At 40.9% G+C, this 26,358-nt stretch overlaps 1 protein-coding gene and 2 long non-coding RNA genes across 4 annotated transcripts in view; 1 reads left to right on the top strand and 2 right to left on the bottom strand.

Annotated features, from left to right (window-relative positions):
* Positions 1-7,742: 7,742 nt before the first annotated feature.
* LOC132818790 (uncharacterized) lies at positions 7,743-23,892 on the bottom strand. The gene is made up of 3 exons (XR_009645022.1): positions 23,670-23,892; positions 10,327-10,382; positions 7,743-7,774 (listed from the first exon to the last, which is right to left on the bottom strand). It is a non-coding gene; the product is annotated as an uncharacterized LOC132818790 (long non-coding RNA).
* LOC132818789 (BTB/POZ domain-containing protein 19-like) overlaps positions 23,561-26,358 on the top strand; it is a 151,556-nt gene continuing 148,758 nt past the window's right edge. For both annotated transcript variants that reach the window (XM_060829872.1, XM_060829873.1), the window contains exon 1: positions 23,561-23,818. In XM_060829872.1, coding sequence (XP_060685855.1) covers positions 23,727-23,818 — 92 coding nt within the window. In that variant the 5' untranslated portion in view covers positions 23,561-23,726. The remainder of the gene's footprint in view (positions 23,819-26,358) is intronic.
* Positions 24,078-26,106, bottom strand: LOC132818788 (uncharacterized). The gene is made up of 3 exons (XR_009645021.1): positions 26,067-26,106; positions 25,853-25,946; positions 24,078-24,318 (listed from the first exon to the last, which is right to left on the bottom strand). It is a non-coding gene; the product is annotated as an uncharacterized LOC132818788 (long non-coding RNA).

The following is a 26,358-nucleotide window of genomic DNA, read 5'->3' as shown; positions in this document are numbered from 1 at the left end:
TATAGGTCCTGCCCTTGTTTGTTGCAGAGAAGGATGACTATTCAGCTGTCTGAAGGCTGCAGTTGGATAAGGTAACTCCTTTGAATTATTCATTTATTGTGTTGTAGCAGACCCACACACCTTATCTTCAAAATGGTTAAGGACTATAAAATCCAACAGCAGTCTTTGGTACTAATCACTCTCTCAGTGCCCTACATGTACGCAGATTACATTAAAGCTGCAATTTGGCCGTTGGGCCCTGCAAGCCTGTATGCCCATTCATTAAAATCTGACCTTCTACCTCAACTCCAACTTCCCATATCTATACCCCTTTCTTCCCCTTCATATCTAAAAATCTCCAACTTCCCTCTCAAAATATACAAAATATCCATAGCATTCAGGAATAGAGAATTTCATGACTTCATAGCCCCATGAAGACGGATATTTCTCCTTCTTTCAATCTTAAATTTCTAACTTCTTATCCAAAGACTGTGGTTTTGATTTGGAGGTTCCCTAGTCAGGAAAAAAAATTCTTGCATCTTATATTCTGTTTAGATTTTATACCTTTTCAAAGAGATCGCCTTTCAGTCTTCACATCCCCAGGGAAGACTGACCTAGTCAACTTGATCTGTCTTCAAAAGCCAATCTCTTCATCCCAGGAACCTGCAAACTGAATCTTTATCGCATCCCTTTTGGCAAGTATGTCCAAACTTCAGATAAGGTGGAACTGCACACAACTCTTCCCAATACCCTTTCTCCTATGCACTAATCATTTTGCAACAAAAGTTAACCTGCCTCATTTGCCTTCCTAATTGCTTGTTGTACCTCATTGACCTTAATTTAAGAACAAGGATACCCAAGCTCCTTGAATGAAAGCATTTCCCAGTTCCTCACCACTTTAAAATATTCTATTTTTCTCAGCAGAATGGATAATGTTATACTTTGCTGCTAGGCCAAAGCTTCTAATCTTTGTTGGAATCCCTATCTCCCACTCACATCCGTGTCAAATAACACAGTTACTTAACTCTGGTATTTTTGGGACTATATTCTAACAGCAATTTCTCTGGACCTCAGTAAGAGCAGCAATCCTCAATGGGAACTGTGCAGTAAGTTTTTGTAGATGCCATGCTTCCTATTTATGGCACAAGCTGCTATGTTCTAGCAGGTAAACTTACAAATGGCCAAAGTTATGAGAAGGTGAGCAGTATGATAAAAGGGTGAGGGGGAAAGGTGGTGGTGGGAGTATTATTTGGGTCAGGGATGGAATGGGGTAGTCAGGGGGTTGTACGATTTGGTACCAGTTAGTTCAGTTGGCTGAATGCTGGTTTGTGTGGGTTTAATTCCTGCAATGGCTGTGTTGACCATCAGGGTTCTGCCTTCTCAACCTTGCTCCTCACTTGGGTGTGCTGACCCTCAGATTAAACAACCGTCTCCCTAATAAGAGAGGTGCTGTATGGTCCAACGAGACAATGGTGACTTTACCTGAATGTGGTCAGGTCAGGACAATAGTTGGGTCAAGAGGAGGTGAGTAGTGGTGGAGTTCATGGGTGGTTGGTTTGCAGGCATCATAAAAGGGTAGTTGTAGTGTTTGAGGAGGTTGGGTTAGTTGTATAGTTACTAAGGAGTTAGAACTTTATCCGTGTAACATTTCACAGGTAATTATCCAGGTAAGTGAGTTGGAACACTTCAAACTTTTCTTATGGTTTTAGATTCAGGATAATTCTGATCAGAAATTCAAACCTGCCCAGCAATTCCTACATATTCATTGTGTTGGGACTTAAACCTCAAAGTGTCTTTTGTGAGGTACAATCCTCTCTGACTATCTGAAGACCAAAAGATCCAAGTCATTGCAGAAGATCTACTGTGGTCTTGCTTAGACATCCAATTTGCTTATATCCTTCTGCAGCCTTTTTGCATTCTCCTCGCTGCTGTTCATCTCACTAATATCGGCAGTCTTGGATACATTATATTCAATCCTTCCATCTCAGCCATTAATATAATCTTTAAATAACTGAGACCCAAGTATTTGCTGATCCTTGCAGTACCTTCATAGTCACGGCCAGCCAATCTGAAAATGTTAATTTTATTCCTACTTTGGTTTCTGTCGTGATTTTCTAAGATCTCTATTACCACATGCATAATAATGAATTCTAATGTTTTGCTTACAATCTATGTTGGGCTAATGTATACACCCCCATTTTCTATCTTCCTCTATTATTAAATATCAATTGTTAAATTATGTTTGCGAAATTCAAACCCTTCAGAACTCTTCTGGAATCTAAGGATTTCTGGAAGATCAGTGTATCTCTGCCACAGCTCAAAGTGAAGGTCACCAGGTCAATGGGATATATAACGACTTAGTCCCATTAATTTATCCAGTACTACTTGTTTAATTATACCTCTTTAAATTTTATTTATTCTTTTGTGGGGTTTGGGCATTGCTTGCTGGCCATCATTTATTAGCATGGTACTGGAAAAGCACAGCAGGTCAGGCAACATCCGAGGAGCAAGAAAATCAATGTTTTGGGCAAAAGCCCTTCATGAGGAATCCTTCATCAGGCTTTTGCCTGAAACGTCGATTTTCCTGCTCCTCAGATGCTGCCTGACTTGCTGTGCTTTTCCAGCCCCACTCTAATCTTGACTCTAATCTCCAGCATCTGCAGTACTTGCCTCCGTCCGGCCAATATTTATTGCCCATCCTTAGGTGCCCTTAAGAAGGTGATGATGAACTGCTGCAGTCCATGTGCTGTAGGTAGACCACAATGCTGTTAAGCTGTTAGGGAGTGTATTCCAGGATTTTGGCCAGGAGCTGTAAAAAAAAGGGTTATATATTTTCTACTCAGGATGGAGAGTGACTTGGAGGGAACATGCAGGTGGTGATGTTCTCCTGTCTCTGCTGCCCTTGACCTTCTAGATAGAAGTGGTTGTGGGTTTGCAAGGTGCTGTTTAAGGATCTTTGATGAATTTCTGAACTGCATCTAGCAGATTGTGCACACTGCTGCTACTGAGCTTCACTGGTGAAGGAATGGATGCTTGTTGATGTGATACCAATCAAACAGGTTGCTTTGTCCTGGATGGTGTCAAGCTTCTTGAGTGTTGTTGGAGTTGCACTCATTCTTGTAGCACTGCAACCATGATGGTACCTACTCCTGTCTTTTCAATGTGTCTCTCTGGAGCCCCTCCTGGTCCCTTGTCCACTCTCTGTATCAAAGCCTCCATTGCTGTGTTGGAAAATCTCAGAGCACAATTTTATTCTGTTGCACTATTTTCCAGAGTTCATCTTATGGAAAGGAGAAAGAAATTCTGTGAGATCCCTTCAGGTGTGGGAGAGGCATAGTCATATTATTGTGAGATTATTAATCCAAAGATCCAAGCAATGTTCTGAGGACCTGGGTTGGAGTCCATCATAGCCAATGGTGAAATTTGAATTCAATGGAAAATAAAATCAGGAAATAAGGTACTAATGACCATAAAACCACATTGTCAATTGTTGGGAAAGTAACTGCCTTCCTCAGTTGGTCTGCCCAACATGTGTCTCTGGACAACTAGAGATGTGCAATAAATGCTGGCCTAGCCAGTGACATCTACATCACTTGAGTGAATTAAGCCTTTCTGAAGAAGGGCTCATGCCCGAAACGTCGATTCTCCCGCTCCTTGGATGCTGCCTGACCTACTGCGCTTTTCCAGCAACACATTTTCAGCTCTGAATTAAAAAAAGATTGTTTTATCTGAGTTTCAATCCACCCATCAGTTATGCCCTTCTCATGTGTTCACCAACTCTGAGACAGAAATCCACATAGGAAAAGAGAAATGGTATCATAGTTTGACACAGCATTGAAGGAAGGCATTTGCAACAACTTGCATTGTTTGGCTTCCTAGTTTTCTTCAATTAATACTACTACCCTTTTTTCCCTTCATGTATTATCCAACTCACCTGAGAGAGTTAATATTGAATTTGCTTCCCCCACTTCAATGCTTCAAACACGCATTTCAGACAGTACTGCACAAAGATTACGTGTTTAGATTAGATTACTTAGTGTGGAACCAGGCCCTTTGGCCCACCAAGTCCCCACCGACCCGCTGAAGCGCAACCCACCCAGACCCATTCCCCTACATTCACCCCGTCGCCTAACACTACGGGCAATTTAGCTTGGCCAATTCATCTAACCTGCACATTTTTGGACTGTGAGAGGAAGCCGGAGCACCCAGAGGAAACCCATGCAGACACGGGAAGAATGTGCAAACTCCACACAGTCAGTCACCTGAGGCGGGAATTGAACCCGGGTCTCTGGCGCTGTGAGGCAGCAGTGCTAACCACCGTGCCGCCCAAAAGATCTATTTCTGTATGTCATCTGTTGTTCTTTCAGTCACTTAAATCTCTGTGTTCTAGCTAATTGACTCTTCTATCACTGCAAACAAATTCTTCTTGTTTATCCATCAAAACCATTCATAGTTGATCACACTATCAAATCTCCTCTTCATCATCTCTGCTTTCAGAAAAACAACAGTGTCCATTTTCCTCTCTGTAATTTAAATCTTCATCACCAGTACCATTCTAATAAGTTCTCTGCATCCTCTCCACAGAGTTAACATCCTTCTTAAAGCATGGTACCAAGAGATGAACACCATACTCCAGAGATACCTAACAAACGTTCTACAAAATACCTTGCAAGAACTGTAACAAACACTACATTGGACAAACAGGCAGAAAGCTAGCCACCAGGATACATGAACATCAACTAGCCACAAAAACGACATGACCCACTCTTACTCGTATCCGTACATACAGATGAGGAAGGACACTACTTCGACTGGGACAACATATCCATCCCAGGACAAGCCAAACAGAAATACACACGAGAATTCCTAAAAGCATAGCATTCCAACTGGAACTCTATCAACAAACACATTGACTTGGATCCCATTTACCACCCCCTGAGAAAAAGAACAGGAAATGACATCACAACCCAACGAAACCGAAACACACATATAGTGAGTGGGCTATGCCACCAGTGCTTCATCCAGAGGCTCACTGATGATTTCACCTAGTATGGTGATGAAACGTCTGAAAACAAACCTTCCAAAAAGCCAGGCGTAACTTATAATCAGAGACGTATAGCACGAAACAGACCCATTGGCCCAACTCATCCATGCTGACCATATATTCTAAAATAATCTAGTCCCATTTGCCAGCACTTGGCAAATATCCCTCTGATATCCCTTTCTATTCATATACCCATCCAGATGCCTTTTTAATGTTGTAATTGCATCAGCCTCCACTACTTCCTCTGGTAGCTCATCCCATACACACACTCTGCGTGAAAACATTATCCTGTAGATCCCTTTTAAATCTTTCCTTGTTTTTGAACTCTATTTCTCTATTAATAAAACCTAGGATAATACATGACTTTTCAACTTGTCCTGTCATCTTCATGCATACACTTCTGAAATTTTCTGTTCCTGTGCCCCTTTTAAAATCATGCCATTTATTATTAAGACACGAACACAAGGGAGATGGATGGAAGAGTGAAAACACAAACTTTCTGGGTTCAAGGAATGTCAGCCGCAGGTAAAAAACATTTCTCCAGTCTCAAGGATTGCGCCCTGTATAGAAGAGTGTTGACCAATCCCATGGAGATATGAAGGCCAATCTCAGAGGACATGAAGCAAATAGTATGGGTCATGGTGGAGTGTAATGCCATCCATTTCAGCCTGTATATTTAATTGGAAAGAGACAAGCCAAGGTTACTCAGGCAGTTGAAGGAGAAGCCTAGCCTGCCATAGACTTGGCTCAAAAAGATCCACAGTTACCTAAACCTGGCCTTAACAAACCCCAGTTTTAATCGATCCTCTACTGATGACGTAACTACAACTATCAAGGCCTGATGCTGTGGAATTCGCTCCTTGAAATTCTCACAATCTCTATTACTCTTTCCACATTTAAGATGCTACTTTAAACCTGTTTCTGTGACCAAGCTTATGGCCACATGGCTTAATATTGCCTTATGTGGTTTGGTGTCATATTTTGCGATATAATGGTTTTATGCAGCACCCTGAGATGTTTTATTGTGTTGAACGTGCTAGGTAACTATGAGTTTTGTTGTTGTCTCAAGCAGTGAGTCACTCAGCCCAAGGCATGCTGTATTTTGAAATGCATTTACAGTTATATGGACAAATACAACACTCAATTTGCACACAGAGTAAGTGAAATGCATGACTACAATCTGCTTTCATGGTTTTGGTTAAAGCAAGATTGTACTCGATGCAAGCTGTTAACTTAAAATGCAGGAATAACTGACCAAGAATGGCATGATCCACCTTTCTTCCTTCTCACTCCCTTTCCGACATGACCATCTTTGGCTTCCTCTATTGCCTCAACAAATCAACCGCAAATTGGAGGAACAACACCCCAACTTCCACCTGTCCTGCATATAGCCAGGAAGACTCAACATTGAATTCTCCAATTTCAAATAACCTCCCTTCTCATCACCCTCCTCCCTTCCCAGCCCCTCCTCGTTCCCTTCCATTCTTCTCATCAACCTTTCCTTCCAGCAACCAACTGGATTGATTCCTCCTATCGACCAACCAAGTCCTACCCTTACCTGTGTTCACCTATCCCTACCTTATCAACCTGCCCCACCCCCACCCCCCCACTTTGTCTTTAGCTCCCCTCATCCCCACCTGCAGTCCTGAAGAAAGTTATACCTGAAACGTTGACTTCTCCACCTCCTGATGCTGTTTAGCTTGCTGTGTTCTTCCAGCCTCCTGTCTGTCAAACTTTCTTTAAGCATTTATGTGCTATAGGACTTGTCTCACTGAATTCACTTGACAATACATGGATAAGTTCATGAATAGGAAAGATTTGGAGGGATATTAGCCAAGTGCAGGAAGGTGGGACTAGTTTAGTTTGGGAACAGGGTCAAGGTGGACTGGTTGGACACTAAGCTGAAAATGTGTTGCTGGAAAAGTGCAGCAGGTCAGACAGCATCCAAGGAACAGGAGATTCGATGTTTCGGGCATAAGCCCATCTTCAGGAATTATGCCCGAAATGTCGAATCTCCTGTTCCTTGGATGCTGCCTGACCTGCTGCGCTTTTCCAGCAACACATTTTCAGCTCTGATCTCCAGCATCTGCAGACCTCACTTTCTCCTGGTTGGACACTAAAGTCTACTCCCCTGCTATGTGGATCCATGACTCTATCTGAGGTTCAGAACATGGCTAAAATGTAGACAATAACAATAACAAAGCACCTTCAGTTTATAATTCTCAATGTGTAACTTTTAAGAAAATATTTACATTCTATTTGAATGTCTATAAATAGTTTGTATACTGCAATATCAAATCTGTTACAACAAAATTAAACTGCAAAACAAAAGCAATTGTATTATTCATCAAAAGAAAATGCATTTTACTTCAACTGCACACTAGAGATAACAACAACTTTTCAACAAATGTTTATGAACATTTTAATAACTTCATCCACTTGGAGGGAAATTCATAATCTAAGAATAAATTCTAATTGGGTAGGAATTAAATACACAACAATATATTTAAACAGCTTGAAAAATATGTTTACCATCAAGGGATGTAAGCAGTCTTACCCTAGAAAGAATTCAAAGGCAACAAATCTCTGATAATTTTCTGCAGTTCAAGGTAAAACACCATCAAGACTCTCCTACAACCGTGCTTGCTTTTGTGACCAAGGTACAAGCAGTCCTGATGAAAACTTTGACTATAATGATGTTTTACACTTCCATGGGGATGTTATCAGCTCCCTTTAAGCCTTTAAAAATGACTGTAAAAGGGAAAAATAAAAGTTTAATCATTCTCCCAGTGCCTTTACCACCTGATAAATGACTGACCATTGATTGAATGGCTTATTGCACCACTGCACTACATGAAGAGAAGTGTACTCAAAACTATTAAGGCAGCGCAAATCTGGGCAGCTTGCCGCCTGTATATGTTTCTATGGTGACAACTTCCACCCCGTGACAATTTTTTCAAACAGTATTAACTTCTGTTAGAGACCAAGGTATAAACCTTATCACGGCTAACATGTTTGATACCAACCCCCTTGTGCCTTTGAAGGATATAACTACTTGTTAGTTCTTGGTATACTTAGGGAGTTTGAAAAACACCTCATTGCTGAGCTAGTTTTGTTTCCTCAAAACATTAGCTACAGTCAATTTTTAAATAAACATTTTAGTCATAATTTAAGTTTCTCACATTCTTTGTAAATTTGTCACTGTGCCTCTCCTTGCCAACAGATGGACAGAATAACTTTTTTTTAGCACTCAGTAATGCTGCACTATAACTGGTGTCTAATCATGTCAAATGTGATGTGGAGCAAAGCATGACATCTGTCTCATATGCTTCCAGAGGTCAAGAACTCACTTTTCCAAGAATTATAGCTCACTAAATTACTTTTCATTGGCATGTCTAATTACTGAGTTTTGGCAGACCCTCCATGATAAGAATCCAGTCCAATCCTATCCACAACCAGTCTTCACAAAGATTTACCTTCCAGAAGCACTCATTGAATAACAATGATGAAAGAGCCTCATAATGTTAAGGCCAGGTGATATACCGTTATTGTTCCCTCAGCTGAAACCTGCTAGCTCAACACATATCTTAATGCATAATAGTGTTTTCAGAGTCTGTTTCTGACTGGCCAATCCATTGCTCTGGGCATCTTTTGTATGAAAGAAACAACTAGGTTGAAAATCTATAGTTGATATCTGCATATTACTATAGACTTGATTTTAATGATTCCATTAAGTAGCACTGAATAATACTTGTAATATGTTTGCAATTTAATTTAATCACCGTCCAAGATTTCAAGGAGAAGGAATTGCTTTTCTGTTGATTGTTAATATTGAAAATTCTCTCTCCAGCGAGTAGAATAGGTTGTGTCATTGAATATATTCAATGCTGAGTGAGACAGATTTGTAATGATGAAGGCGCATTAAGGTCACTGTTAAATCAACTATGATCTTAGTGAGTAATGGTGCAGTCTTGATGGGCCAAATGGATCTTTGCTGCTCTATCTCTTATGTACTTATGATCTACTACAGGTCCAGATGCACATTCACTTGAATTTTTTCAGAATTCCCGAGACTTGAACATAAATACCAAGGCTCAATGGGAGGAAGGAATATGTATTTCTAAAACTATTTTTGCTAGGTCAGTCATAAAATACTTTATGGAATGAAGTATTGTGCAATTTCACAACAGCACTACTTTTAAAGCAAATTCTTATAAGGCAATTAAATACCACACCAAATACACTAGTCTCCTCATTGATAATGCACAAAAGATTTATGATAAGATAAAGACTGAACAGCAGGCAGAAAGGTCTACTCTTTGAATTTGGACACGTTTGAAGGCAGTCTTACAATCTACTGCTAAAGCAGTAAACTAGATGGCAATATTTTCTCTGCTTGTTTTTTTAAAACTTCCCTTGCAGACCGTGGGACCATTGACTTCCATTTATTGACTGTCTCTAATTGCCCTTGAGAAGGTGATGCTGTAGGTAGACTGACAATACCTTAGGAGGGAGTTCTAGGAATTTGAAGGAAACTGTGTGTGTAGTTAAACATGTTGAATTTTGCTGCAGTGTTCAATTTTCCTATAGTGTGTGAACTGAACAACAACTTTCTGCAGGTGCAATTGCACATCCATATATTTTCCACTATGGATTCAATATGGTTTTAAACATGTCTACCAGTGTAAAACATGTGCTAATAAACCAACTATAAAAGATCGGATCCAACCAAATGAAACAGCAAATTAGTTCTGGATATTTTACTTATTTACTTAAAGAATACCTGAAGCCAAACAAGAGCCTCTTCATTATTTTGTAGAGGGAACATTCTTCACTAATTTGTGGCATTTGATATTGAAAAAGTATATATAGTATCACGTTCCTAACAGGACAGTGCACCTTAACTAAACTACACTATTTCACAAGTAATCACAATTCCTAACTTTTGGCTGTTATTTCAGATAAAATAAACTCACATCAAGTTTCATCAATAAACAAGAAATGTTTACAATTAACAAACTTACCCTTTAACAAGTGAAAAAACAGATGATTACTTACTAGAATGCATACTTAAACTATATCCCCTTTAAACCCAAACATTGTTTCACAGATGGGTCATACAAGACTGAGCACTTCTATGGAAATATCATGGCTGGAAAACATAGGCAAAAAGGAACAAATTCTGTGGATTAACATTCTAATCAGAAAGGCCAAATGAGGTGACTTTCTCATAAGTCGTGGTTATGACATCTGTTGTTGACCTCAGAAGATCTTTAGCTCAGTAGTCGGTCAGTTGGACCTACCTCTTTGTCAGAGGTAGAAGTTGTTGTCCTCAGAGTCATTGAATGCTGGTTTTCTTCTGTTTACCAGGGAAAGAAAAGAGAGAGATATGTTTGGCTTCCAGGTTCTCCTGAGCTCTTTTGGCAAAAGATATAGCTTACTTTAAGGGAAAGTAAATAAATACAACCTTCCTATTTCATGCAGAGAAATGAGCCATTTGGTTAATTTCATTACATAAGATTATTTAATTTATAATAAATGTCTTATAAAAATGCAAAGAAAATGGATAGCAAATCATTGTGGTTTTTTTTTTCATATATACTATAAATATTTTAATGAACTGCGGTGCCAATTTTGTTTGTCTTATATTAACTAATTGGAGGTCTTGTGGTTCAGTGAGTTGTGTCCCTGTCTTTGAGTCCAAAACTTTGGATATGTGTGCAACCCAGGTCTTTATGGCTTAGGGACTTGCATTTGTAACGTGACCAAACAGGTAGAAAATTAAGCTGCAAATAATAGCAACAGAATCTTTCGATCAAATAACAATTTCGGGGGATCTAAGATGGCGGCGATCTGAGAAGATCACACTGCAGAGCTTCGCATCGCAGCGGGAGGAGGATCTTTAACCCGCCCAACCCAGGTCATCAGGATTTCTTGGGGCATTGGAAAGATTGTGGAGCCCCAAGAAACATTTAAAAATTGACTTAACTGTATTTTCAGATGTCCAGAAATGCCTAAAAAGAGAGGAGGAGCATCTGAGGCCGGGCCTGCAGCTCAGCCTGCAGAAGCCTCGAAGCCGATTACTCTCCAGGACCTGGTGAACCAGCTCTCGAAATCTCGCAAGATGTTGGGGAAATAGATTGAAGAGAAGCTGGCTCCAGTCCCTCTCACGCTGCAGAAGCATGAGCAGCAGCTGGGAGACCTGGAGAAGAGGACGGATGAGGTGGAGCACAGGTTCACAGTGGTGGAAGCTGATGCCAGTTCATTTAAGGAAGAGATCCAAGCCCTGAAGATGTAGGTTTGTAATTTGCATGACCAAGTGGATGATTTTGAAAACAGGGGCAGGAGAAAAAACATTTGGATCATCGGTCTGCCTGAGGGTAAGGAAGGTGAGCGGCCTGCGGAATTTGTTGAAGATTGGCTTCCGAAATTCCTTGACTTGGAGACTGGCATGAGAGGATTGAAGATAGAGAGGGCTCACTGGAGGTCGGGTCTGAGTCAACGCCCTCGTCCTTTCCTGGTGCAGTTCCATCATTACCGGGATAAAGATAGAATCATGGAGGCTTCCAGACTCCAGGGAAAGGATCCAAAGGCCCTAATTTACGAGGGGTCTAAGATCAAGTTTTTTTCAGGATTTTTCAGCGGCGGTGATCCAGAAACAAAAATCGTATGATGGTGTCAAGAGAAGATTGAGATATCCGGTCGTGCTTCAGATCACCTTAGATGGATCCATGCATCTCTTGGACACATCGGAGAAGGCAAGAGACTTTGTGGACAAACTAACCTAACTTAAACAATTGTAGTATGTATAAATATTGTTGCTTGAGTATGCGTTTATCATTCTGTAAAAGAAATGGAGGAAATCAGGTTGGAGCTTTGTTTTTTCCCCTTTTTCTCCTTCTATTGATTATAATTTGGTTCAAACTATGTCTGGCGGTGGTTAAGATGTACATTTTAAATTTCTAAGTTAGGACATACCAAAGGATGGGTGGGGCATTTATTCCACTATGTTTTTATAAAAGAATGTTTTTTTATTCATACTGAGATTCTATGGGGTGTTTATTCTTTTTAGCGTGTGCTTGCGATGTGGCTCTAGCTGGGAGAGGTGAAGGTGGTTGAGATGGTTAGATGCCTATTTATGGGCAGTTCGGGATGGGTAGTTGCCCCCTCCGGGCAGGGGGTGAGTTCCCCTACTCAGCGTTATTGGCACATTATATGTTGGTTTGTTTTCTGGTTTTTGTTGTTTTTTATTTTTAATAATTTTGTATGTTTGTTTAATGTAGTGGTTTTAGTTTATGTAGTTTTTATATTTGGTGGACCATGCGACACTAAGGCTCAGCAATTTGTAGTTCGGGTTCTTCCTCATTGGAATTTAAATGTAATTGCGGAAGATTATGGCTAATGATTTGATTAAATGGTGTACCTGGAATATCAAGGGAAGTCACTCACGAATTAAGAGGAAGAAGGTACTCTTAAGGCACATTTGGATGACAAGGAGCATCTGAAATTACAGCAGAATGGCTTTGATTGAGTTTATTTTTCATCATTTAATACCAGAAGTAGGGGAGTGGCTATATTGGTAAGGAAAAATCTCTCATTTAAATTGTTGGAATGTGATAAAGACACATACGGGAGGTTTGTAATTCTTAAAGCAGTGATAAATGAGGAAGAATATGCATTGTAAATGTTTATTGTCCCCTAGCTCATCCTCTTAAATTCTTGGTAGATGCTTTTTCTAAACTGGTAAGACTCAAGTCTCGGCACATCATTATAGGGGGAGATTTTAAGTGCCTCATAGACCCCACAGTAGACAGATTGCCTAAAGGTCCCTCAATACCCTCTGCACAAACTAAACAGTTATTGGATTTGTGTGGGGAATTAGGATTGGTGGACGTCTGGAGGTGTCTCCACCCTACAGGTCAGGATTTCACGTTTTTCTCCAATCCACATAGATGTTACACGAGGATTGATTTTTTTTTCTGACCCCTACGGTAACCCTGGATCTGGTGACATCCTGTACGATTGGTAATATTGCCATCTCTGATCATGCTCCAGTGTACCTCATGGTTAAAATCAAGGATGTTACAGTGGAGTCAAGGTACTGGCGAATGGACCCCTTTATTCTCATGGACAGCAAGTTTGTGGAGTATTTCTCTAGGGAATTTCGGGCATTCCTCGACATTAACATAGGCTCGGTTGATAGCTCATGTGTTCTCTGGGAAAGCTTGTGCCAAAGAGTTAGTTATTTCATATTCCACAAGTAGGAAGCGGCAGAAGGGTGAGCAGCAACGTCTCCTTGAAGCATGGTTGAAGGCAGCCGAGAAGGCCTACTTTGACAGACCCCTCGTTGGTCAAACTACAGAGGATTATGGCACTGCGGTCGACACTAAATTCCGTGCTCATGCAGACGGCAAAGAAGGAGCTGGCTTTTGCAAAGCAAAGGTTACACGAGCATGGTGACAAGCCAGGCAAATACTTAGCATACCTTACCAGAAAGAGAAGTGCCCCACAAACCATTACAGCGATTAGGGAAAGGTCTGGGAACCTAACAAGTGATTGTAAAAAGATTAATGTGGTGTTCCAGAGATTCTACTCTAAGTTATATCAGTCTGAGAATTGTGAGGAGGGGCAGGCCAAAATGGAATCCTTTTTTAGAGATCTGAAGCTCCTGGGTGTGACTCCCGAACAACAGTCCTTTCTCAATGCCCCGTTATCAGAGCAAGAAGTTCAGGAAGCTGTGAGGCAGCTTCAGAGTGGAAAGGCACCCGGTCCTGATGGACTTCCCAGTGAATTCTATAAGGAATTTATAAGTATACCTTCAGGCCTGATGCTGAATATGTTTAATGATTCATACAGTCATGTTTGTCTCCCACCATCTCTGAGAGAGGCCAATATTTCACTTATCCTTAAAAAGGGAAGGATCCGGAAGACTGTGCTTCATACAGGCCCATCTCGCTCTTAAATGTGGACTTTAAGATCCTCTCGAAGGCCCTTGCATTAAGGCTGGAGACTGTGTTACCCATCATTATTAAAGAGGATCAGATGGGCTTCATAAATAGTCACAGATCCTCCAATAACTTTAGGAGGCTGCTTAACATAATTCAAGCATGCCAACAACAGTCAATGCAGGGATTGGTGATTTCTTTAGATGCAGAGTAGGCATTTGACCGAGTTGAGTTGCCGTACCTTTTCAATACTCTAGACCGGTTTGGTCTGGGCGATGTTTACATAAGATGGATAAAGGTTCTCTAAAGTGTACCTCTCGCTGCGGTTATTACCAACAGGGTATGATCAAGCAATTTTAATATTTCTAGGGGCAGCTGGCAGGGCTGTCCCCTTTCACCATTACTTTTTACGTTGGTGATTGAACCGTTGGCAGAGGCCATTCGTGGGGATCTCAATATATCAGCTCCAGAAGTGGGATCAAAATTACATAAGATCTCGCTGTATGCAGATGATGTTCTAATTTTCTTAACAAATCCAGCAGTCTCAGTGCTTTGCCCGATACAATGCATTCACGCGTTTGGCGCTTTTTCAGGGTATAAGACTAATTTTACTAAATCAGAGGCTATGCCTATGGGTGGTCTTACGAAAAAGTTGGCTCTTGAGAGTGACTCTAGATTCCCATTTAGGTGGTCACAGGGAGGTTTTGTGTATTTGGGCATATTCATTACTCCAGGTCTGGATTGACAGAACCAATGGGGTTCTGTCCTGGTGGTGATTGGAGGGGCGGGGCTCAAGGACGGAGCTCAAGGACGGAGGAGCAGGGCGGAGCCCCGCCCCTCTAATCGCCACCAGGACAGAACCCCACTGGTCCTCACCTACCACCCCACCAACTTCCATATACATCGTATCATTTGTCGTCATTTCCGCCACCTCCAAACTGACCCCACCACCAGGGACATATTTCCCTCCCCTCCCCTATCAGTGTTCTGAAAAGACCACTCCCTCGTCAAGTCCACACCCCCCATCAACCCAACCTCCATTCCCGGCACCTTCCCCTGCAATCGCAAGAAATGCAAAACTTGCGTCCACACCTCCCCTTTTACTTCCCTCCAAGGCCCCAAGGGATCCTTCCATATCCGCCACAAATTCACCTGCACTTCCACATACATCATTTACTGCATCCGTTGCACCCGATGTGGCCTCCTCTATATGGGGGAGACAGGCCGCCTCCTTGCGGAACATTTCAGAGAACACCTCTGGGACACCCGGACCAACCAACCCAACCACCCTGTGGCTCAACACTTCAACTCCCCCTCCCACTCCATCAAGGACATGCAGGTCCTTGGACTCCTCCATCGCCAGACCATAGCAACATGATGGCTGGAGGAAGAGCGCCTCATCTTCCGCCTAGGAACCCTCCAACCACAAGGGATGAACTCAGATTTCTCCAGTTTCCTCATTTCCCCTCCCCCCACCTTGTCTCAGTCAAATCCCTCGAACCCAGCACCGCCTTCCTAACCTGCAATCTTCTTCCTGACCTCTTCGCGCCCACCCCCACTTCGGCCTATCACCCTCACCTTGACCTCCTTCCATCTATCGCATTTCCAAGGCCCCTCCCCCAAGTCCCTCCTCCCTACCTTTTATCTTAGCCTGCTGGATGCACTTTCATCATTCCTGAAGAAGGGCTCATGCCTGAAATGTCGATTCTCCTGCTCCTTGGTTGCTGCCTGACCTGCTGCGCTTTTCCAGCAACACATTTTCAGCATTGGCTGTTCAAAGCCAATTTTACTCAATCATTTGAAAAAATTAAACAAGATCTCCAAAGATGGGAGGCACTTCCAGTCTCATGGTTGGGTCGGATAGCGCTTATTAAGATGAATATTCTCCCTCGTTTGCTATACCCTATATAGATGCTCCCCCTGATTTTCAATAAACAAACATTCAGGAGGCTGAACAGTTGGTTCAGCTCCTTTATCTGGCATCATAAACGGCCCCTCATTAAATTAGCCAAACTGCAATTGCCTCACAGATTGGGGGGAGTAGACCTTCCGGACATTAAAAATTACCAATTAAGCTCACTCTTGACCTACGTAAGTGATTGGGTTTGTGGGGACCCTCTTTCAATATGGCAAGATATCGAAGTCTCCCAGGCAAGGTGCCCCTTACCAGTTTGCTGTTTTTGGACAAGGTGAGGACAGTTAGGGAATATTGCCATAACCCAATAGTCATCAATACTGTTAAAGCATGGAGGGCAATTCAGAGGAGAGAATATTGGCAAAACATCTTTGTTTAGACCTTTAATGGGTTTGCTGAGTTTTCACCAGGTATGATAGATTCAGGATTTAAACTTTGGGCAGCTAGGGGTATATCTTGCATGGGTGATTTATTTGAGGGAGATGTAATGATGTTCTTCGATCAGTTAGTACGGAAGTACGAGTTACCTAATAGAGACCTCTTTCGTTTTTTTCAAGTTAGGGATTTTATTCAAAAAAAGACTACACTTTTGACTGATCCCTACAAATCTGACATAGAAAGAGCGGTACTAAAGGCTAAGAGTACACTCTCTGTCAGTACTCTATATCACCAATTGGGGGGTGCCACCTCAGATGAGTCTGATCGACTCTGCAAGATGTGGGAAAGATAGCTGGGTGTTGAAGTTTCTTCAGAGACATGGGAGGATATTTGGGAGAATGTAAGGAAGGTATCAATTTGCGATAGGACCCATGCTTTAGAGTTGAAGATTCTCCACAGGGTCCACTTAGGCCCAGACCGTTTGTCAAAATTTAAACCAGGGGTATCTTCAGCATGTCCCAAGTGCAAGGTCTGTACGGGTACTCTTACCCATTGTCTTTGATCTTGTGACAGGCTTCAAACACATTGGAGTGCTGTGGTGGGTACAATGGAGAGGATTTTAGGTGTAAGGGTGGAGAAGGACCCCATTTCACTCCTTTTGGGTCTACCCATTGTATTTCCTGTAGACTCGCATAAGGCAAAACTATTCAATATTCTTACATTCTGTGCAAGCTCGAATATTGCTGGGTTGGATATCAGAAAACCCCCCTGTCAGGTTGGCGGAAAATTGTTATGGTGCATATTCCCCTGGATTTTCTCACAAATATGGTACACCATAAAACTGAGCATTTTTAAAAGACATGGCAACTCTTTTTGAAATACCTGGACACACATTTATCTGCCACACTAACAAGGGCTTTTATGTAGCCATAATGATTGTGTTTCATGAATCCAATGTCCATGGAGGAGGAACTGTGAATGTATGAGTGTTTTATTTGGCTGGGCTGAGTTATTACTATTTATTTGTTTGTTGTTAGGTATTTATTTAGTTTGTTAAATAGCTAGTTTAGTTTTTTTTAATTTTATATTTCTCTATATATGTTTATACATTCGTATAGGAGGGTGAGTTGGGGAATTTTTTTTATTACTTGGGTTTAGTTTTGTACTATTTTTGTACTGTTTTGAATTGCATTCTTTTGTATTGTTGTAATTTTAAAAATCTATTTTTTCTTAATAAAAATATGATTAAAAAACATTTCAGGTATTTACGAACAGAAGAGATTCTTGCTCAGCCATGTGATGAAAATGAAAGTTGGAGCTTCCGCTCTCACTATCCACTGCTCCAGACTACAGCATGCATGTAAAAGTGTATGTTGTCACAACAACTCCGATTTCTCAAGTGGACTGTAACATAACTAATAATTTGAAGAATTACAGTTTCCTTATGATGTCAGATACAGTATGGATTGTTGCTAAGCATCTGGAGTTCCTATCATTCAGAGGATCAATTTAAAGGATTCCATGTCAAATCTAAATCAACATTTGTCCTTAAGTCATAGTCTGCTACAGAATTGTAGAATGGTCACAACACAGCTCTGTTTTCATGCCAGCTCTGTGACAGCAACTAATGTCATTCCACTCCTCACCTTTTCTACATATCTCTGCAGATCTATTCTCCAAATAATTAGTCAGTTTGTTTTGTTCATAGCCATGTTTGAATCTACCTTCACAATACATTCAGGCACTGCAGTGCAGATACTCACTACTCACTGTGTAAAAACATTTAGAATCATAGAATCCCTCCTGTGTGGAAGCAGGCCATTCAGCCCATCAAGTCCACACTGATCCTCTGAAGAGCAACTCAACCAGCCACAACCCCCTTCCCTATACCTGTAAACCTGCATTTCCATGGCTAAACCATGGACACTATGGGTAATTTAGCATGGCTAATCCATCTTACCTGCACTGTAGGAGGAAACCCATACAATCGTGAGGAGAATGTGCAAACTCCACACAAACAGCTGCCTGAGGCTGGAATCAAACCCATGAGGGAGCAACGCTAACTACTGAGCCACTGTGCTGCCCAACTTTTCTTTATTTTACTGACAGATTTCTTGTCATTCACCCTAAATTAATATCTCCTGTTTCTTGACGCTTCCATCAATAGCAGCAGTTTCTTTCCCTGAAGTATGTCCAGACCACCTCATGATCTTGAATACCGCAATCAAATATCCTTCCAAACTCCTCTGAAAATAGTCTCAGATTCTCCAAATCCATAATTTAAGTCCCTTATTCTGTTCTTGTGAATTGTTCTTGTGAATTTTTTGTCATCTTTTTTATTCTTTCACACCCTTTCTAAAGTGTGGTACATAGAATTGAAAGGAAACGCCACTTAATATCAAACCAATGTTTTATAAAGATTCAGAATAATTTCCTTGCTTTTGTACTCTATGCCTCTATTTACATAACCCTGGCATTCCTGTGCCTTAACCAGTTTTCTCAATCTCCCTGACACCTTCAACGTCCTGTGCACATTTAGCATCAGGTCCCTCTGCCTCTTCACCCCTTTTTAAATTATATCCTTTTTTATATTGTCTCTCCTTGTTTTCCTTACCAACATCTATCAGTTCACATTTTTCTCCACTAACCTTAGTCTGCACTGTTTCACTCACATCATGAACATAGTGCATTACAGTGCAGTACAGGCCCTTCGGCCCTCGATTATGTGCTCACCTGTTAAAACAATCTGAAGGCTGTCTATCCTACACTATTCCATTATCATCCATGTGTTTATCCAATGATCATTTAAATGCCCTTAAAATTGGCGACTGTATTACTGTTGCAGGCAGGGCATTCCTTGTTCTTAATACTCTCTGAGTAAAGAACCTACCTCTGACATCTACCTTATATCCTAGGAAAAAGGCTCTCACCGTCCATCCACCCTACCTAATCCTCTGAACATCTTGTATGTCTCTATTAAGTCACCTCTTCACCTTCTTCTCTCTAGCGAAAACAGCCTCAAGTCCCTTAGCCTTTCCACATAAGACGTTTCCTCCATACCAGGCAATATGCTGGTAAATCTCCTCTGCACCCTTTCCAATGCTTCAGATCCTTCTTATAATGTGGCAATCAAAACTGTACGCAATACTCCAAGTGCAGCTGCACCAGAGTCTTGTACGGCTGCAACATGATCTCATGGCTCCAAAACTCAAACCTTCTACCAATAAAACCTCCCATACTGTACGCTGGCACCCTAAAGTAAGATCCCACCCACCCCCAACAGAATTCAAAATGGTACACTTGTTATTGAGGGGGACAGCCATAGGGGATCCCTGCACTGTCTGCCTTTTCCCTTTCTGTCCCCTGCCTATTTATCCAATGTGTGCAGGAAGGTTTGCTGACACAGTATGTAGATAGGCCAACAAGAGGTGAAGCCACATTGGATTTGGTAATGGAAAATGAACCAGGCTAGTTGTTAGATTTGGGGATAGGCCTGGTATGAACCCATGTCCTCTTGAAATAACTATCCACATCACAGTTCACAATACTTCCAATTTGGTGTGATCTACAAACATTGAAATTGTGTCCTGCAAACATATGTCCAGGCCATTAATATCAATCAAGTACAGTAAGACTCCAGGAACAGAGAATAGTGAATACCTCCCACAAGTCTGAAAAATAGCCATCAACCATTATGCAGTTTCCTGTTACTCAGTCAAGCTTGTACACATGCTATTATTGCCTTTGGAGGAATGGAGGGTGTCATGTGACCTGTTCTGAATTCTACCTGACATTAAGGCTAGGTGGCTTGGTTACTATGGGTACAAGTGGGGCCCACATCAAGAGACTTGGTGAGAGAGTGCAAGATGTTCACAACCACGGGCAACAATAAGAGCATTTCTGTTTACTATGGGGAGAAACTCTTCAAGTCTCATAGGGAGGTGACAGGCTTTGTAAATTGTTATATTTTAAACTGTCTGATTCTGAGATAAAATGAAGTTAGGTGTCGAGAGGAAAGCGAATTCGAATTTCTCCCCAGATACAAGCTTCATGCTGATCCACATTGCCATATGAATGGGTTATAGGAAAGAAAAGGTCATTGAATGCTAATGTGATATTGGGTTGCAGATTTTTCTGTGATATCCCTAAATCTCTCAGTTACAAGTCAAACTGCAATAATCTGAGAGAGAAAGAGAGAGAGAGAGTGAGCCAGAGAGAGAAAGAGAGAGAAAGAATATAAAAATAGAGGCAGCTTGTCCTAGCTTCGAAGCATAGAAAAGACTTACTTTATTATTCATCATGCAGAATTAGAAGCCACGCTCAGATTGAGGAGACCAAGTACAAAAGAATTTAAAAGCTGGAATTTTGTCTCACTTAGATTAGAAAATAAATTGTATCAGACCAATAGGAATGGTAAGTAACGTGAAACACATTGAGACAGTAAATCCCAGTTGACCACGATCAGATTCTCCCTCAGTAAATGCTAACAGCAAGCCAGGACACTGCTGCCAATTGGATTCACATTTCGCTGGTAGCTGTTCATTAGGGTGATATTACTAGCCCATACTGGTATCTGGGAGCAGGCTTTTACTTTGTGCTTTGTACCATTTTAATTTACAGTTTTAATTTGATTGTTACCCCAAATTGATTTTCAGCTTTACATGCCTTTTAAATGTTGATATAAATTTTAAACTTTACCAGTGAATTGGAATAATAGAGCACAGGCTTAAAAGGGACAAAAGAGAATTAAAGACATGATTCGTGTCGCTTTTCTTTTTACACTTTTATTAAGAAACAAAAAACACTGAATTACTTATTCACTGGAGTTTAGAGAAATGAAGGAGGATTTCATGATAAACTATAAAATTCTAATGGGACTCCATAGGGTAAATACAGGAAAGACATTTCCAATGGCAAGGGAGACTTGAACCAGGGTTCACAGATAAAGACATGAGATAGGCCATATAGGACTGAGATGAATAGAAATTTCTTCATCCAGAGAGTTTCTGTCACAGAACACAATTGAAGCTAAAACATAAAATGTTTTAAGAAGGAGTTAGATATATTTTGTAGGAATAAATGGATCAAAGGATACATGGAAAAAGCAGGAACAGGGTACTGAGTTAGAAGATCAGCCACAATCATAGCACACACAAAGAGCTGAATGGCCTACTCTTAATTTCTATGTATCTTTATAACTCAACAATACCTGAAATATCTCCATTATGAAGGCAATCATAAATTACAGATTTATTTGCCAAACCTTGATTTTTACTAGCCTAAATATTTATCACCAATCACCCTCATTAACAAATTCTCTCCGTGCCAACGTGTAAACAAAACCAAGGGTTTATTAGTGGCACAGACTATATTCAGTCAAGTAACCTCTGCCTTGAAGCTTCCAAGTATCCCTTTGTAGATATTGCCAGAACTAAAATGTTCAGATATGTTGTTATACACAGGTGGGCCTTGAACCCAGGTCTCCTAGTCCAATGACAGGGACATTACTGCTGTACCACAAAAGGCCTCTAAATCAGCAGTTATTTGAACATGTCTATTTAAAGTAGAAATCCTGAAACACTTGTGACAAGAGTTCACTTCTCCTGGAGGTTTGGATTCAGTTGTCCAATCCTGGTGATTCCATTGTCTGTTTCTTTCTATGACTTAGTTTGAAACTGTCTTCCTGACACCACCTCGTGCATGAATAAGGTGTCCAGAACCAGGCACCAGATCACCTTCCCACAATATCTCTTTGTAGATATTTTCAATCAATCTGTTCACAAATGTTATACACCTCTGAAACAGGTGGGACTTGAAATCAAGTCTCCTGCTCAAAGGTGGATATATAATCACTGTAACATTTCCTGAAAATGCCTTTGCAATTTTTTTGATCAAATTGTTTTGCAAGGATCAGTACTGGGACCTCAGTTGTAATAAAAATAAATGATTTGGATTAAAATGTTGGTGGTCTGGTTAAGTAAGCTTATAGCCAACATGACAATTGGTGGAGTTGTGGGTAGTCAATGGGCGACACGGTGGTACAGTGGTTAGTACTGCTGCCTCACAGCACCAGAGACCCAAGTTCAATTCCCGACTCAGGCGACTGACTGTGTGGAGTTTGCACATTCTCCCCGTGTCTGCGTGGGTTTCCTCTGGGTACTTCGGTTTCCTCCCACAGTCCAAAGATGTGCGGGCCAGGTGAATTGGCCATGTTAAATTGCCAGTAGTGTTAGATAAGGGGTAAACGTATGGGTGGGTTGCGCTTCGGTGGGTCGGTGTGGACTTGTTTCCACGCTGTAAGGGCCTGTTTTCACACTCTAAGTAAATCTAATCAAAGGATTCAATAGGATATGGGCAGATGGAAATTTGGTTGGAGAAATAGCTGATGTGGTTTAATCAGCACAAAGTGTGGTGATACATCTTGGGAGGTTAAATAAGAGGAAAGTATACAATAAATGGCAGGTCCTTAAGAGCATTGATAAGCAGAGGCATCTTGAAGTGCAAGTCCAAAGCTCCTTGAAAATGGCAATACCAAATGGATAAGATGGTAAAGAAGGCATATGGTATGCTTGCCTTCATTGGTCAGAGCATTGGGTATAAATTTAGCAAATCATGTTGTAGCTGTATGAGATTTTAGTTAGGCCAGGTTTGGAGTATTGTGTTCACTTCTGGTCACCACACTATAGGAAGGAGGTTGAGGCTTTGGAAAGGGTGTAAAAGAGGTTTACCAGAATGTTGCCTGGATTGGAGTGTATCAACAAAAGGAGATGTTGGACAAACTTGGATAGTTTTTGCTAGAGTGTGGGAGGCTGAGGGCAGCCTGACAAGTGTATAAAATAATAGGGGTGTGTTTGGGGTGGATAGTCAAAGTCTTTTTCCCCAATGTCAAACACTAGGGACTGTAGGTTTAAGGTGAGAGGGGAAAGGTTTAAAGATATGCAAGGCAAGTGTTTCTACACAGGGGGTGGTAGGTACCTGGAACACACTAGAAGCAGATTCAAATGCGATATTTAAGAGGAATTTAATTAACACACAAACAGGCAACAAATAGAGGGATATGGACCATATACAGGCAGATGGGATTAGCTTAGAATGGCATCATGGTTGGCACGTGGTGGATGGAAGTGCTTATTCCTATGCTGTTCTATGTAATCAGGGAAAAATGCAGCAATAAAACTAAAAAGTCTGCAATGTAACAAAGGATATTAACTTTTTGTGCACTGCAAATTTTTTTGCCCCCTTTTCATGCTTTATGTATGTTTTTTTTCTCCTAGAGCTTCCTTCCATTTCCTCCTCCGCTTGTTTTACTTAAACTTTTTCCTCTATTATCTCATTCCACCCACCCCCTGCTCTTAACTCCCATTCTTTTAAACTTCTTCTCTCCCTCGCTGAGTGTGGGGGAACTCACCTCAGACTAAAGGCGCCCCCAGTTAGTTCCTCCTGTGACCCGCCGTGGTTCAGAACCATGTCTAACCCTTTCCACTCCGCTTATCTGCGGGGAAGCTTTGGCTCCTTCGCCGCCGACATGAGGAAAATGATCAACGCGCCGGAGATGAGGTGAGAGCGGCCACGGAAAGCAGGACATTCCGGGGATTGGAAGAGTACAATAGGCCCCATACGGGCAGTCTTCATTTCGAATTTGAAAATAACAATAATTACGGATAATTCTAGGAGGATATGCTTAAAAATGTCACAATAGCTTGCATTTTGATATAAAATCAGTACAGGGAAAAGTTTTCTTTAAAAATACAAATATATTTTACAAACCTCTTTTCAGTTATGAATAACCTTTAAAATAAAAGCCTGTTTTTCTACACGTACACTTCATAAGTACTTTCATTGGCTGTTTCAGGAATATGCTGGATTCGAGAAAGATTCTAACGACTTGTAACATTTAATTGATACTTTGTGAACTGCCAAAGGTGCATTACTGGTGTGTCTTGATTGAATGATCTTGCTGCTTCGGAGTTGAATTCCTGTAGAAAACTTCTTTCCAAATTCAGCTGCAACATCTCACTTTTTGATGGTCACCGTCTGGTTTTTGAGTCTGGAAATTTCTAAACATGAAAACCAGTGGGGAGTCAGATGATGTAATGAAGAATACCCAAATTCAACAGTTTGTAAAGTTTCGTGAAGTACGTTTAGGTGGTAGCCAAAGTCTAAACAGTAGAGACGTGCTTTTTGCTTACCTTTACTAATTTCTAGAAGTGCTGTATGAGTAATGATTTGATCAATGCAGTTTTGCATTTTTAAAAAATCCCAAAGGAAGTCTTTGGAACAATCACAAATTACTGTCCTGACAAATCACTTAGTTTAACCTATTTAATAAATGAAACAATAGCTGCAGAAAGATATTTTACAGATTTTGCAAAAAATTAAATTTTGACATTCCTCATTAGAACTTCCATCATGTTGCAACAAAAAGTGGCATTTTCTAAACATGAAATGAAATCATTTACATTCCCATTAAGGTGACAAGGGTATCTTGAAGTCCCCACTAATCCCTAGTACATGATGCATTGAATGGTTAATGGTTGTGGTGGAATCAAGGGAACAACAGCTGATAATTGTAAAATCAGGCACAGTGCACACTACAGTGAGGGATGTGGAATATTTATCTTATCGAAGACCTGCTATTAATGGATGAAATCAGTGAGGGCTGCAGACACAAAAAAATCCAATTAATTCAATTTTTAAGAGAGGAAAGTGAAATTTTGAACTCACCACTGTTTTACTGCAATGGCTGAGGTTGCATTGCCTCAGTGAGCCTTCCTATGTCTGCTGGCAATGAAGATGTTGCTACTGTAACTGTTACTCCAAAATTTTACCCGTTAGTCTGGAATGCAGGCCTTTCTTGGCCAGAGAAACTTCTGAAAATAACTGCTCACTGCTTCTCTCAGTTTCCTGTCACTCAGCCAACTCTTGAATGCATGCTTTTACAGTCCCCTTTATTCCACAAGTTATAACTTTCCTTTAAAAGTCTCTTGTCCAACGCTATCAAATGCCTTTTAAAGGCCATGTAAATCAAATCATATCATAGCATTGCCTTTATTGATCTCTCTGTTAAATCCTCCTCAAAACTGAACAATATGACTGAAAATAAATCTCAAATGGATCAATCATTTGGGAAAATTGCTAATCTATCTCTGTTACCCACCTATTTTTGCCCCACCCCCTTTCCCATTCTGCCTCTTGCTGTCCCACTTTTTTCACTATTACTGCCCTTACCCATTTTGGCTGTTTCCCACTTGCTTTCCTCCTTTTCCAAATTTCCCACTCTCGCCATCTCTCCTTTTTCTAATGTTAGTTTTTCTCTCTTTATCCATTTCCTCACTCTCATTCCAGGACAGATGATAGAGCCCTTGGTTCTTCCAACTGAGTGATACAGGTATTATGTCAATAGTCCAGTATTGTATTCTGGGAACTCTAAACAGACAGTTCCAAACAAATGGAAAAGAAAAACTTTGCACCTCAGGTAGACTCTCTATCTGGAAACAATGTTTAGTCCCTGTGTGCAGATTCAAACTGGTTTGATTTTTCACTGCCAGTTCCCCCACCCCCCAACATGCTCACTACAACCCCAGGTCTTACCTTTCTGTGAGGTGTTCCCTTCAGGTGAATGGCTCATCACTTCAGGCAATTGCAGTCTGCAACAAATCCAGTACGTGTGGAAATAACCTGACAACTTTAAACACATAGTATGTTGAGCTAAACCGAACAAAACAATGTTTCTGAATAGAACCATTCACACATTTACTGGATTTCAATTGTTATCACTTTCAGAGAAACTTGCACTGAAACTTACAGGATGGTCTGGTTGATTTGCTGCTGTCTTTGCCTGGCGCTATAGATACAATGCATCCTCAGTCTTGCACTTTTATGATTAAGCTTTCCTGTTTAAACATAGTAGTAACATCATCTGGCAGTTTGAGAGGCCTTTACTGAAAGATGATATACTGCACCATGCAGGCTCATGGCACTTTTTAATGTATTGCAGTCTAATAATAGCCCTGCACTAAATTACACAAGAACCAGCATTTGGCAAACTTCAAATGAGACTGGAAATTAAAATTTCCGTTGATACATCTAATTTCTAA

Source organism: Hemiscyllium ocellatum, chromosome 9 (assembly GCF_020745735.1).
Source record: "Hemiscyllium ocellatum isolate sHemOce1 chromosome 9, sHemOce1.pat.X.cur, whole genome shotgun sequence".
In the NCBI taxonomy this organism is placed as follows: Eukaryota; Metazoa; Chordata; class Chondrichthyes; order Orectolobiformes; family Hemiscylliidae; genus Hemiscyllium; species Hemiscyllium ocellatum.
The sequence above is the reverse complement of the archived record's forward strand: the minus strand, read 5'-3'. Positions and strand labels throughout refer to the sequence as shown.